The sequence below is a fragment of the Polypterus senegalus genome, chromosome 1, assembly GCF_016835505.1.
Source record: "Polypterus senegalus isolate Bchr_013 chromosome 1, ASM1683550v1, whole genome shotgun sequence".
Classification (NCBI taxonomy): Eukaryota; Metazoa; Chordata; class Cladistia; order Polypteriformes; family Polypteridae; genus Polypterus; species Polypterus senegalus.
This window is the reverse complement of record NC_053154.1, coordinates 83,137,726-83,150,499: the sequence shown is the minus strand read 5'-3', so window position 1 is coordinate 83,150,499 and position 12,774 is coordinate 83,137,726. Positions and strand designations below refer to the sequence as shown.

Below are 12,774 nucleotides of genomic sequence, written 5' to 3'. Positions count from 1 at the left end.
TGTTTCTTGTGAAATCTCTACCCTATGTAGTCATGTCCAAGAACAATTTTAAATGATATTAAAAAGTCCATGGAAAAATGGGGGAGGAAAAAAAATTACTCGTTTCACATAATCCACATGTTAGTTAAACAGTCCTATACTTAAAACGTGCAAAATACTTGCATCTTTTGCTTAAATATTGTAGCGAAGCTTTTGGAAAAATCATTGCACATCATAAACAAGAAGCATAATGAGATTGCCTTTTTAAATTGAAGACAGGTCTTATGTTTTCTTTTTTCTATTTATGGATATTTTTCAAACAGTTTGTTGTTGGTTGCCATTGGCTTGTAGAATATCAAAACTTTATCTTCATTAAAACATGAGATTAACAATGTTTTCAGCTGTCACTACAAATTACATGGGGTAAGTAACATATAAAAAATATATTTGTAGATGGAATATTCCTTTAAAAGTTACATATACTAATGGAAAAATAAATGCAACACTTGTTGATGAACAGAAATGTCTGCCCCCTGAAGCAATAACAATAAAAAAAAGAAGACAATGACTGGAAAGCATTAAACAACAGCAAAAAATAGCTACAATTAGGTTGCATTCCTTCAGTATGTTGTATGATTGCCTCTTTCAGCTGCCACTGCTTGACTGATCTGGTACAGGGAGCTAATAAGCAATTGAAACTGTAGTTGGGGTGGGTGTTATCCCATTTCTGAAACCAGATCTGACTAAGGCAGGAAGGAAGAAGGGCACATTATGATTCTGGGTATCCAAAAGGTGAAGTGAAGGGAAGACCTTGAGAGCATCTGCACACTAGTATTTATTCTTCAGGGCAGTTTTGACCACAGCAGCTACTTATGAGCTGTCATTATCCTTGATTGTGGGGTTGGGTTGTTTGGAGGAGTGAGTATCTCTGACAGGTTGTTTTGCAAAAGTCAAGGAAAATGGAGCCACTTTTCACCATGGTCGCTAGACTGATGGGGACCAACACAATCCTCTTTGCCACCTCAGTCAGTGCCAGTGGTCACAGTAAAGTCACCCATGACCAGAGCAGTTGCCTTATGATCAGTGGCATGGAAGCTGTCCCTCACTGTCATATTGTTTCAGCAACAGTATGGTTAGCAGATCTGAAATGATGTCTCAGATGGAACAATCTGACAGGGTGCAGTCTCTTGAGGGTGACTATATTTTGAATGGCAGTCTGTTTTACCAGTCTGCTGAAACTTTGCCTGCAGTCAGGATGTGGTCTAATCAACAGTTTCTGGTAACGATGCTTGCCTACCTCTCTCCTTGCAGCATGTTAGTAGCTCTCACCTTTGCTTCTGGTGATACAGTATGTAAGGTATTATGGAATGCATAGAAAACTTGGAGTGTGGCTTTTGTCTTGCTGAGATCTAAGCTTTAAATGAAGGTCTTTTTAAGTTGATCTGATCAGGCATTGTTCAAGCTGGACCTCTTTGGTTGAAAGTGCACAAAATTTGTGTTTGAGAATTTGGCAATGTGTAACTGTACAAGCTGCATTCCTGGTCAGAGGGTGTCAAACAAATTGAAAACTATTTTTGAAAGTAACCAAGCTATGTAAAATGTTTTTTCCAATTTTAGACAAATGTTTCTTTTTTTTGTTATTGTTTGTGTATTTCTATTAGTGTTGTGCACTATACTGGTAATAAATACTGCCCACCAAACTTTTTAAAATTGTGCTATACTAGCAATTATGCTAAATTCTATAATGTTGCTATAGGAAAATGTGAAATGAAATTGTTTTAAGCTTCATTTATTGAAAAGTAAGAACTCTGTATTTAAGAAAGACAGCATAGAGTAGGCCTGCTGCTGGTTCTGTGCATGCAGTGCAGTGTCTGTGTGACTTGCATAAAATCAAATCATGTTAGCTGACCTTTGTTACCTACTCTTCAATTAAGTTTACTAAAAGAGAGATAGAAACAGTTGATAACACTTGTCATTCGCATCTTGGTGATATACAGGAAAGTCGACGTGAGATAGGGCAATAATTTGTTTATAAGGCAAATGAAAAGGGTGAATCTGAAGACATTACAGTACCAGTTTGCTAACTGTGTTACAAGGCTAGCATTTTTCCCTCTGTCATCTAGACAGGTCTCAGATGATATGTATAGTAAAAACAAGAATAGTGCAATGAAACAGCAGTGTAGAATCAAATTAAGCCATATTATTTATTTATATTGTGGTTTTTCACCTGGCATTATACTAGGCACTCGAAAAAGCGTAATTTGAAGTTTACAATCGTATTATGCATTGTGCTGCATCGAAGTAAACATCATATTAATATGGACTAAAATTAATACAAATTCATTGTCTGCTCAACATCATATATGAAGGATAATGATTTTTTCAAGAAAAAGATTTAAAAAACAGCTGTTCTTGCATTTTAAAATGGAGCTAAAGGGCAGAGATACGAATGTGGTAAAAGAAAGCCTTAAAATTTGCCAAATACATGAATTGTTTGATCCAGGAGTATTACTGAATACTGATTTATATCTTAAGACTGTAGGTATATTGCAAAACTGTATATTCATGTCATTTTAGGAAGTTGAAAAAGCAAAAAATTTTTGTAATGTTTGGCCATTTAAATAAAAAAGGGCTGCTTAACCTCACTGCTCATTTCCTTCTGCAACAACATTTTAGATGAATTCATCTTTTTCATCTGTAAGTAATGAATATATGCACATTTATGCTGTTAAATGCCAGAGAGTCCTGTACAGTGCAACAAATTGTTAATGATTGCACTTGAGAAATAGGAGGAAATTATTTATTGAAAGTACTGTCTATCTTTTGGTCATTTGATTTTTATTTTGAAAAGTAATAATGAAAAAAAGAAAAGTTGATTATCTTTTTGGTCAGCAGAATGTGAACAGTTTATTTTTCTTCGAATATGAAAATTTTAAAATATCACAATAACGTAACGTCATAATCATATATTATTTTAATCTAATTGGCATTTTTACAGTACATTGCAGCACAGGTTAATTGATTGTCTGTATTCTAGTTGCAGAGTAATGTGAGAAAGAGGTCTCTATTGAAGTATAGAGCATATTTTAAAAAGACTAACATTAAGAAAAAAAGAGTTAGAATTATAACTTTAACATAAGTGACAGAATTAGCACCCAAGGTACTCATAACATTATAAGGAAATTGAAGAGATTTGGTGTCACCTTTGTAGATGAAAACATAACAATGTATCTGATCAATACAATCACTTAAGAAGTTATTTAACTGAAGAAAATGCAAAACATTCTTCAAAAGCAGAAACGGAGATTAGCAATGCTCAAAGCAACTCCCATTGCCACAGCTTTATGTTGTCTAGAGAAAGTTATCAAAGTAAAAAAAAATCCCAGTTCAAAGCTATTCCAGTTAGTTAATTGATAAAAGATGACAAATTGACCACTGAGGAAAAGTTGAATGTACAGTCTATATGCTTTTTTTTTTTTTTTTGAATATTGGTGTAAAGTTAAGCTAGTATATAAATAGATTAGCAAGATATATTCTTTAGGAAGCATATGAAATCAGTTGAGTTTTTAACATATCAGTAAAATAAGGAAACAAAATCAGAGCAATTTACCAATTGTATAATAGGTTGTAAAGTAGATTCCCCTGAAGTGACAGTGGATCTTCCTGGTAGATGTTGACGTTTATGTACCTTTGGTAACAGATAATGCAGGTGTGCATGGATAAACATTATATAGAAAGTTGTGTATTTCATATATGAGATCAGGGTTAACTATCTTCTTTAATAAAGCAGCAATATTTAAAGTAGAGTCAGTTTTCAGAATTTCATATCATGGTCGGTCTGTTAATTCCCACCAGCCTCATATTAAATATTTGTGTTGCCTTGATGACTGTGGCACCACCTTAATCTGCTTGTCTGATAGTAGTGGTTAAATCATTTCTCAGTTGACATAACACATTGCACTCACAGGTAGTAATGTTACAAAAATGATTAGGGCATTGCAAAATCTGTTTAACCTCCCTCTACCACTTTAAAGAAAGCATCATTGCAAGGATCCCAAATGATCATTTATTCTCCCTTAATTTGTCCATTTTCTTTTGATTTCATAAAAACTTTGCATATACTAGCTATATGTCAGTACTACCATAATTCCTTGTTTTAAACAAACTAGCACAATCCTCCTAAAGTGTTGTTCATGCAATATGATGCATCACTCAGCCCGTATAGAACTATATATGATTATATATATGTGATATGAATCACATATTGGCCCAGCATTTTACTAATTTGGCTAAATAGCAAATGTGCCATTTGTTTGCTGTTTTTTGGGCAAATATTTTCTGTGACTGAAAATTTGGTAAATCTCTGAAGATGAACATTATATATTGTAATTATTTAAAATAAACACCTATTTCCAGTGGTCTAGAAAATACAGTATTTTGACTTGCTGAATGTAAATTTTTAAGGAAAGGTTTTTGCCTCTATGGTGGCCATTCAGATCCCTCATGTGTATCCTGTCTAAAGCTGATTGTTAAATCTGTCTATGTGTTCTCTTAATTGATGGTGTCCCGAATAGCTACTAGAGTAGTAGTACTAGAAAGTACATCCTTCCCCATATTCAAATGAAGACAGGACATTTATATTTTGAAAAGGTTGTTGTTTTTATCATGTAAAATGTATAGAAGAGCTATAATATTCTAAAGCGTATATTAGTGATCAGTTGTAGCAGCCAACTTGAGTGATACAATCAATTAAATATTCATTTTCATGTGACTGTATATTAGATGTCTTTGCAAAGCCATACTCGGAGGTCTTATTTATGACTGTGATTGGAATGCATGTTTTAATTATTTCTAAATTACAGTATAAAATGTGCCTAACATATATAGTATGATATAGGGTGTCCTAAACTTGTACCTTGTATTTTTCAGGCTGTGCTATCACATACGGATTGTATGTAATGCCTGATTGCTGGATCAACAGCCTTCTTCAACAATACTTTATTCCATTAGCTGTTTTCAACTCTCTTATTTGCACTAGCCTGTCTTGCTATTCAAGGTGAGTGTTTTTTTTTGTTTTTTTTTTTGTATTGTTCTGTCCTTTTAATGTAATGAAAATATAATTAAGTTAATGGTCACTCAAAAATTTTAAGTGCTGTAGTGGCTGTAGGCTTGGTGTCAGTTCTTCATTTACAGTTAATCCCTTCTAATTTATTTAGTTAAAAGACTTGACAGAAATTTCAGTCTGAAATTTGAGAAATAGGCATTTTTGTTGTTTTTCTTGGCAGTGACTGCTAGCAAGACAGAGGATTATTACATGCATAGTGTACAATCAAGTGACAAGAACAGAACAAATGTTATATACATACATTTAATTTTAATCTGGTTAATGCTTAGCAAGATTAGCACAGATGCTTTAACATAGGAAGAGTGGTAGCACAGAGCTAACTTTCTCACAGTACCAAGTGTCTGCATGGAGTTTATACAGTTGATTGGCAACAATCAGCATGTTTAACTGTGGATGATTGCTGTTTTCAAAAAATACTGGAAATGTGTCAATAATACTTGTAAATTACCAACAATGTTTAGTAAATTTCATCCATCTTTTTTTTTTGTTATGTATGGAGACGTAAAGACTAGAAGTGATTGTGTGACATTTTTTTACTTGTCTACAGAGTACAGGCAGCCATTCACATCTCCAACGCATTTTTTTATTATTATTATTATTTTGAAAGCCTCAGTCTCGCTAGCGATCTATAGAGATCAGTAATCTTCTTGTTACAGCGCTTTTCGATACACTTTTGCTAGAAGGAAAGTTAGCTTTCTTGATTTGACCTTGATTCTCTGAGAGTACATGAGTAGCGAAGAGCAAATAGCTTCTAAAATGGCATGTGGAGAGATACCAAAATGAATGCTTAAAGCAAAACTTTTTTCATATTATTGTTGAATCAGATTTGTCGAACTCCAATTTTGATGCAAGTGATGTGGAGATGTAGATCAAAACAAAAGTGAGGTACCGACACTTACGATGAGAGGAGGTACAAACCATATTGCAACTCCCACCCCTGTGCACCTGTCTTGCAAAGACAGCCAGCCAGCCAGCCAACCGTGCATTCCTGCTGGCCATCGAGCTGCTGCTGCAAACAGGCACCAACAGCAGGCAAAACAGGCAGCAACAAATATTTTATGTTGATTTATGTGTGAAATCATTTCTTTGTGTGCTTTTCAGAAAACCCTCAAAGAGTTCCTACTGAACACAGACTGTTTATGTTGCTCCCTGATGTTTCTGCTGGTATCTGTTCAGATAACATTTCTAAATCTGTTTTCTTTTTTAACTTCCGTTTACTCAGAAGGAGCCTGTTATAATGTTATGATCATGGCTCTGGACTCTGAGGGTAACTTGTTTTTCTTTAACAAACTAGATAAAACGCTAATTCCCTGGCAGTGGCAAATAGCTTTGGTTTTATATTTGATTTGATTGCATTAATGTTTAAGTTGAGATTTACAAGAAATATTTTAACTGCTACTATGTAAAGGGAATACTGCTGTTAAAAATCATCTTATTTGTTTAAAGTGTTTGCAAATCAAATACACGCAATACACTGCTTTTGAGTTCATTATTGAATTTTGCACACAGCAATGTGATTGTTGTGATTGTCTGCGATTAATCACGATTAAACATTTTAATTGTTGCCTATTAAAATACCACTACTTTTTTGATTTTTTTTTCTTCTTCATAAAATGCCTTTTGCAAAATGTGTGCAATCACAAGCTGTAGATCAATCAGTACTTGAAAAATTTTGGCACATTTTAAGGCACTTTTTTTTTCACATTTGGACCTTGGTACCCTTCACCTCCATTTAAAAGCACAAGAGTAGGTTAGGTATTTTTTTAATTTTATAAAAAAAATGTTCCCTTTTAGAAAATATTTAATATAACTATTTAATATGGATAATTTAATACAGCGGCACGGTGGCGCAGTGGTAGTGCTGCTGCCTCGCAGTTAGGAGACCCTGGTTCGCTTCCCAGGTCCTCCCTGCGTGGAGTTTGCATGTTCTCCCCGTGTCTGCGTGGGTTTCCTCCGGGCGCTCCAGTTTCCTCCCACAATCCAAAGACATGCAGGTTAGGTGGATTGGTGATTCTAAATTGGCCCTAGTGTGTGCTTGGTGTGTGGGTGTGTTTCTGTGTGTCCTGCGGTGGGTTGGCACCCTGCCCAGGATTGGTTCCTGCCTTGTGCCCTGTGTTGGCTGGGATTGGCTCCAGCAGACCCCCGTGACCCTGTTCGGATTCAGCGGGTTAGACAATGGATGGATGGATGGATAATTTAATACATTCAATGATTATTGAAGGAAAAACCTGGCCTTGAAAAGTGCCAAACTTATTCTTTTAAGTAAACCAAAGGGCTTTCATACAAAAGGCAAGGCATACAAGCTAATGGATGTTTGATTTGTAATAGTGTAGATGCCTGGTTGTAACAATTGCAGGTAATGACCATCAATTTGGGTACAGTTGGTCCTTATTTATACAAGTCATCTGCATTATTTTGCCCTTTACTTTTTTCAAATTTTAATGAAAATGACTAGCAAGTAGAATATTTCATAGGCAATCCAAAAACATTTAGGTTCATCTTCAACATTATTCTCTGATAGAAGATGGTTAGACCAATAAAGCTCATTATTACAGTCTATCACAAACATCCCACTTATTTTAGTCTCATTTTACAGACTTTTCAGAGCCTGCTTTGTAAACAGAATAGTAGAAACTGATGGTAATTTAAAGTCCTACAATTTTTACTTCTTTGTAATAGTGTGCAAATATTGTTCTGTAAATGGTGATACACCTATTGCAGAAGTAAACATACCAGTTGACAAAGTCAAACTGAAATTCATTTTAAATTTGAGTTACAAGTTCTGTGCTCTTACAAAAATGTTTTACACGTCCTACATAAATTATTTCTTTAACTTGAAATCAATAATTTTTATGCCACCAGGAAGCATATAGAAATACAATATTAGCACTTATATAAACCCACCTATTTCAAACATTGATAAAGTAAAGATGATTTTATACTTGGACATTGCCTTATAATGATAATAAGGTTGCTGTCAGTTTCAAAGAAATTTAATGGGCATAGGGAATGTTATTAACATCTCTACATTATTTAGTCAGGACTAGTACCAAATACTGTAACATAACAAAACACTGTAAAATGTATATATACCTGTACATCCATAAACTGTTCAGATGTGCAGTAAATACGTTTTGTTTTGTAATGTGCAAAAATACAGTTTATAAAGTGCTTACTGCAGAGAAAATGCAGCACTTCAGGAATAACTGCATCCCAGCCAAACGTCTAGGGATATTACCTACTTCCAATTACATCAGGTTTGTCATGAGTCGAAATTTTTGTGGAAATTGGTGTAATTGTCGTGCATATAGCTCAGCAGCAGGCCAATATCAAGATCCAAAAGAGAACCCATGGTAAAGCAAATGAAAGTCAGTTCCTTTAGTGATCGAATATTTTAATTTAAAAGACTGTGAAAAAGTTAATTAAAGAGAAACTGCTGTCATCTTTTGGAAGGAACATTTATTAATTTTAATTAAAGGCAAATAACTATTCATACAATCAATTCCAACTTAACAAAACCAAAATTCAATCCCCACTCAAAAGAAAGAGAGGAGATCCAGCCAACAGAGCACATCTTTGAACAAGCAAGGAAGGAAGAGTATCCTTTTCCTCGATATAGATTATTCTGTAATGTTATTGATTAGATCTTGCCATATTTTTAAAGTTTTCAACAGATCTTCTGAGCGAGAATTAGATTTTTGCCAGTTGAGCAAAATAAGTCTACGTGCTAATAGTGATGAGGTAAAGACGGTTTGTCTTTCTCCACTTTAAGTCCATCTGGGAGTACAGCAATTAGGGGTGATTGTGACACTAAGACTGTCTGACAGGCATTCAAAGATTTTTGTCAAAAACAGTGTTAATTTGATGCACGCCCAAAACATGATTGCATGATTGCAGTGTTCACAGTTTGAACCTTACCCTGGAAACATTTTGGGCAGTTTCAAATGAGATAAATGCACTCGATAGAAGATTTTAAGTTGAATAATTGAATGCTTTGCGCATAAGGAGTTAGTGTGTATTCTGCACACAGCTGACTTCCACTCCTTTTCTGAAATGTTAAGTGAAATATCCATTTCCCCATTGTGCCCTGGCATCTTTGAAAGGAAGGAAGTGACTTTAAAATATTTTTTAAATTGTGGAGATGCTATTTGAATCCTCTGGAATAGAAACAGGTGGAAAGTGAGAAATTGGGCAGGTTCCATTTAGCAAAGTTTCTAGTTTGAAAGCAGTGGAAAAATTGTTATGAGAAGTTAAATTTGAAGCTTAATAAATGTTTTAATTCCAGACATTTTCCAATCATTAGATACTGTGCATGTTTGAGAGGACAGAAAATATTGATTGTAGAGGTGCAACAGAAGTTCTTCCTATATTGGTTCTATATTCTGCGTAGTGTATTGATGATAGTTAGTACTATATTTACTGGAGCACAGGGCAGGGAATATAAAAAAGTATTGCAAGATTTTAATTCAATTTGTATTGAAGTCCAGGGGCCTAATGTATAACACTCTGTGTAGAATTCACACTAAAACATGGCATACAGACAAAAGTGGAAATGTGTGTATGCACAAAAAAAAATCCAGATACATAAATTTCTGCGTACACCAAGTTCCACACATTTCCCCATTACAAATCCCAATGAATGTGAAACTTTACGGACGCAACTGCAGCCCCACCCCAACTCCTCCCATAATTTCACGTATTTTAATATGCAAATCAATTTAAATGTCACCTTCCCTTCAGTATTTGTTTAAAAAACAACTGGAAGAAGCATGTGAAAAAAAGAATTTCAGTGAATGCAAAGTGGAAGCCAAGAAAAGAATACTATTTGTTTTCTAACGCAGCGGTATAAGTAACAAAAAGTGTGGCGGAGACATTAGAAAGTTCAATTTCAGAAAGTCTCACAGTGCTCGTTAAAAAATAAATGTGGCATCTGATTACCTGTTTTTACATTCTGCTAATTACATTCAAAGGAAGTTGTAATGCTCTCCGAAATGGCTGATAATTTGGTGGCTCAGGGTCAGGTTCATCCTAGCACAGGGGTGCCCAACTCCAGCCCTGGAGGGCCGCAGTGGCTGCAGGTTTTCATTCTAACCCAATTCTTAATTAGTGATCTGTTTTTGCTGCTAATTAACTTCTTTTGAATTAATTTAATTGACTTGATTTTTAAAAAATGTTTCCCTGAATTTCTTCATCGTTCCTCTGAATCTATATTTTTCCTTAAATGTCTCCCAAACAGAAGTGAAATGTGAAGTGAGTGAGCCAACAGAAGACCAACTAAGTCAGGGCCTCAAACTCCAACCAGTTTCTTAATGAGACGCTGAGTCTTGTCGTTAATTAAACCTGTTCTTTAATTCCATGGCTTGTTGCTGCTCTCATTGTACAATAGCAGACATTTCTGAAATTGTGAATTTTCTCTTTTCTAAGAGCATATCAGCATTCCTAAGAGCTTCACCTTTCTTTATTTTCAGATATTGTATGATGGTCACAGTTTGCTGGTCCTGTTTTGGCTCATTTTGTATCTCATTATTGATTGGCTGCTAATTAAGGAAAAAGAAACAATTGAGGGGTCTGAGTCTTCAAGAGCAAGTCAAATATAATGAATTCGAAAGAAGTTAAGTAGCAGCAAAAACAGGTCACTAATTAAAAAAAGGGTTAGAATGAAAACCTGGAGCCAATGCGGCCCTCCAGGACTGGAGTTGGGCACCCCTGTCCTAGCGCATCTGTTCAGGTACATGCCTGCACACTATGACACACTTTCTGTGCACTATAGAGCAGCACATTAATACAGTGGAAACGCTTTCTATTTACATAAGCAAGTTGTTTCTGTGAAGGTGCCTTTGTAGTGTAGCGGCAGCACTGAGTACCACAACAAATCGATTCTGTGCTCTTTACTTTGAGGTGACTCGCTATCCTGAAAAGAACTGCTTGCCTTTTGCTGCACTAGTTGGAAACAGCACCTGCAACTCTGCAGAGCTGCTATTTTTATAGGTTTCCCAGCTATATATGATATAATGCCAGCTCATTTTTTTGGGGATTCATCCCTGGCTAATGTAGTTTGTCCAGCACCATTGCAATAGCAATGTGTGTACAGTTGACTGCTCCGATTACATTTAGAAAAGCAGACGTTGTGAATTGCGCTTTTATGTTTTCCAGTTCAGTGTACGGAAATCTGGATGATAAGTGGATAATACCATGCTATACAGCTGGCATGGTTGTGTGAAATACCTGATCCTCAGCAAGTTCATGTTGAAAAGCTCCTGTGAATAAAAAACTTAAATGAACAGAACACAAAGGAGCAGGTACAGCACAATTCCCCAAAGTCTTCATTTGTAAAGCCGGTGCCAGTTCAGCACATAGCTCCTAGAGGATAGTTCTTGGAAATCAAAATCAACTTAGAAGCTAGTGATCATAATCTGTAAATATGCACTCTCTTCTAATTGTTCCATTTGTGATGTCTTCTAACAATGCTAAAGCAGCCATGGTAGTTAGAATAGTTTGGCTATTCTATGCACAATTATATTGTTACAGAATGATTACTATCAAGTGAATTCATTTGGTAAACGATATGGAATTAATTTCGGTACATTTGATAAAACCTGCATCATAGATGTGACTCTAAAAAAGAAAAGCAGACCACAGATATAGTAGCACTGCTTTGAAGCTGGGTACCGCCAATTTACAAAACCGAGCAGAAAAGTGTTTATGCAAGGGGGGACCCTGCCATGAAAATGTGCGTAGCTTTTCTTCAAGTTTAGTTTCTATACATCTTGAAGTGAGCATGGAAATGGATGTATGCAACATTTTTGTGTGTACGCACTGTTTATGCATGAGACCCCAGGTCTTTATGGCCTGTTTATTTGCCAGCCAGTAATAAAACTGAAAGATAGAAAGTGCCATGCCCCATTCTGCTTTAGGTCGTTGTAGTGTTGCCCTTTGGATGTCTTATCGTATATAGGGAAGGTGTGAAATAGAAAAAGAAGCTTGGGAAGGATGTTCATCTTAACAGTGTTGATTCTCCCTGCTAATGATAGATGAAGGGTGGACCATCTATTTACATCTTGTTTAATTTTTTCTCATGTAGACAGCAAACCTTTGTTGAAAAACAGCTTTATATTTACTTGTGATAGTTACCCCATGACATTTAAACTAATCTGCTAAGATAAACGGTAAGGTGTCCAGTCTAGTATTGTGCGCTAGAGCGTTCACTGGAAAAAGCACACTTTTATTCAAATTAATTTTGAGTCTAAATATCTTTTCAAAATCTTGTGGGTCAGATATATGCAGTACTATATCATCTGCATATAATGATATTTTCTGTTCAAGTTATGTTCTGTGAAAATCCCCTTTATCTCTGATGCTTTTCAAAAATAAACCGCCAATGGCTCAATGGCAGTTGCAAAAGCAATTGTGATAGGGAATGGTCCTTGTCGAGAACAGCATTGTAGTTTGAAGTAGTCTGAAATAAACATTAATACGAACGGAGGCTTCTGGACTAGTACAGAGTAGTTTGATCCATGCACGTTTTGGCCAAACCCAAATTTGCGCAATGTGGTCAATAGGTAGTCCCTTTCAACCATGTCTAATTCTTTTTCTGCATCCAAAGATAGTAAGATTTCTGGGATGTTATATTTAATGGGTGAATATATATACTATTAAACAAACATCGAATA

General features: G+C 35.4%; 1 protein-coding gene across 1 annotated transcript in view; it reads left to right on the top strand.

Annotated features, from left to right (window-relative positions):
- The window catches only part of paqr6 (progestin and adipoQ receptor family member VI), a 96,197-nt gene that overhangs the window by 61,321 nt on the left and 22,102 nt on the right, over nt 1–12,774 (top strand). The window contains exon 5 of the mRNA XM_039752410.1: nt 4,909–5,035. Coding sequence (XP_039608344.1) covers nt 4,909–5,035 — 127 coding nt within the window. The remainder of the gene's footprint in view (nt 1–4,908; nt 5,036–12,774) is intronic.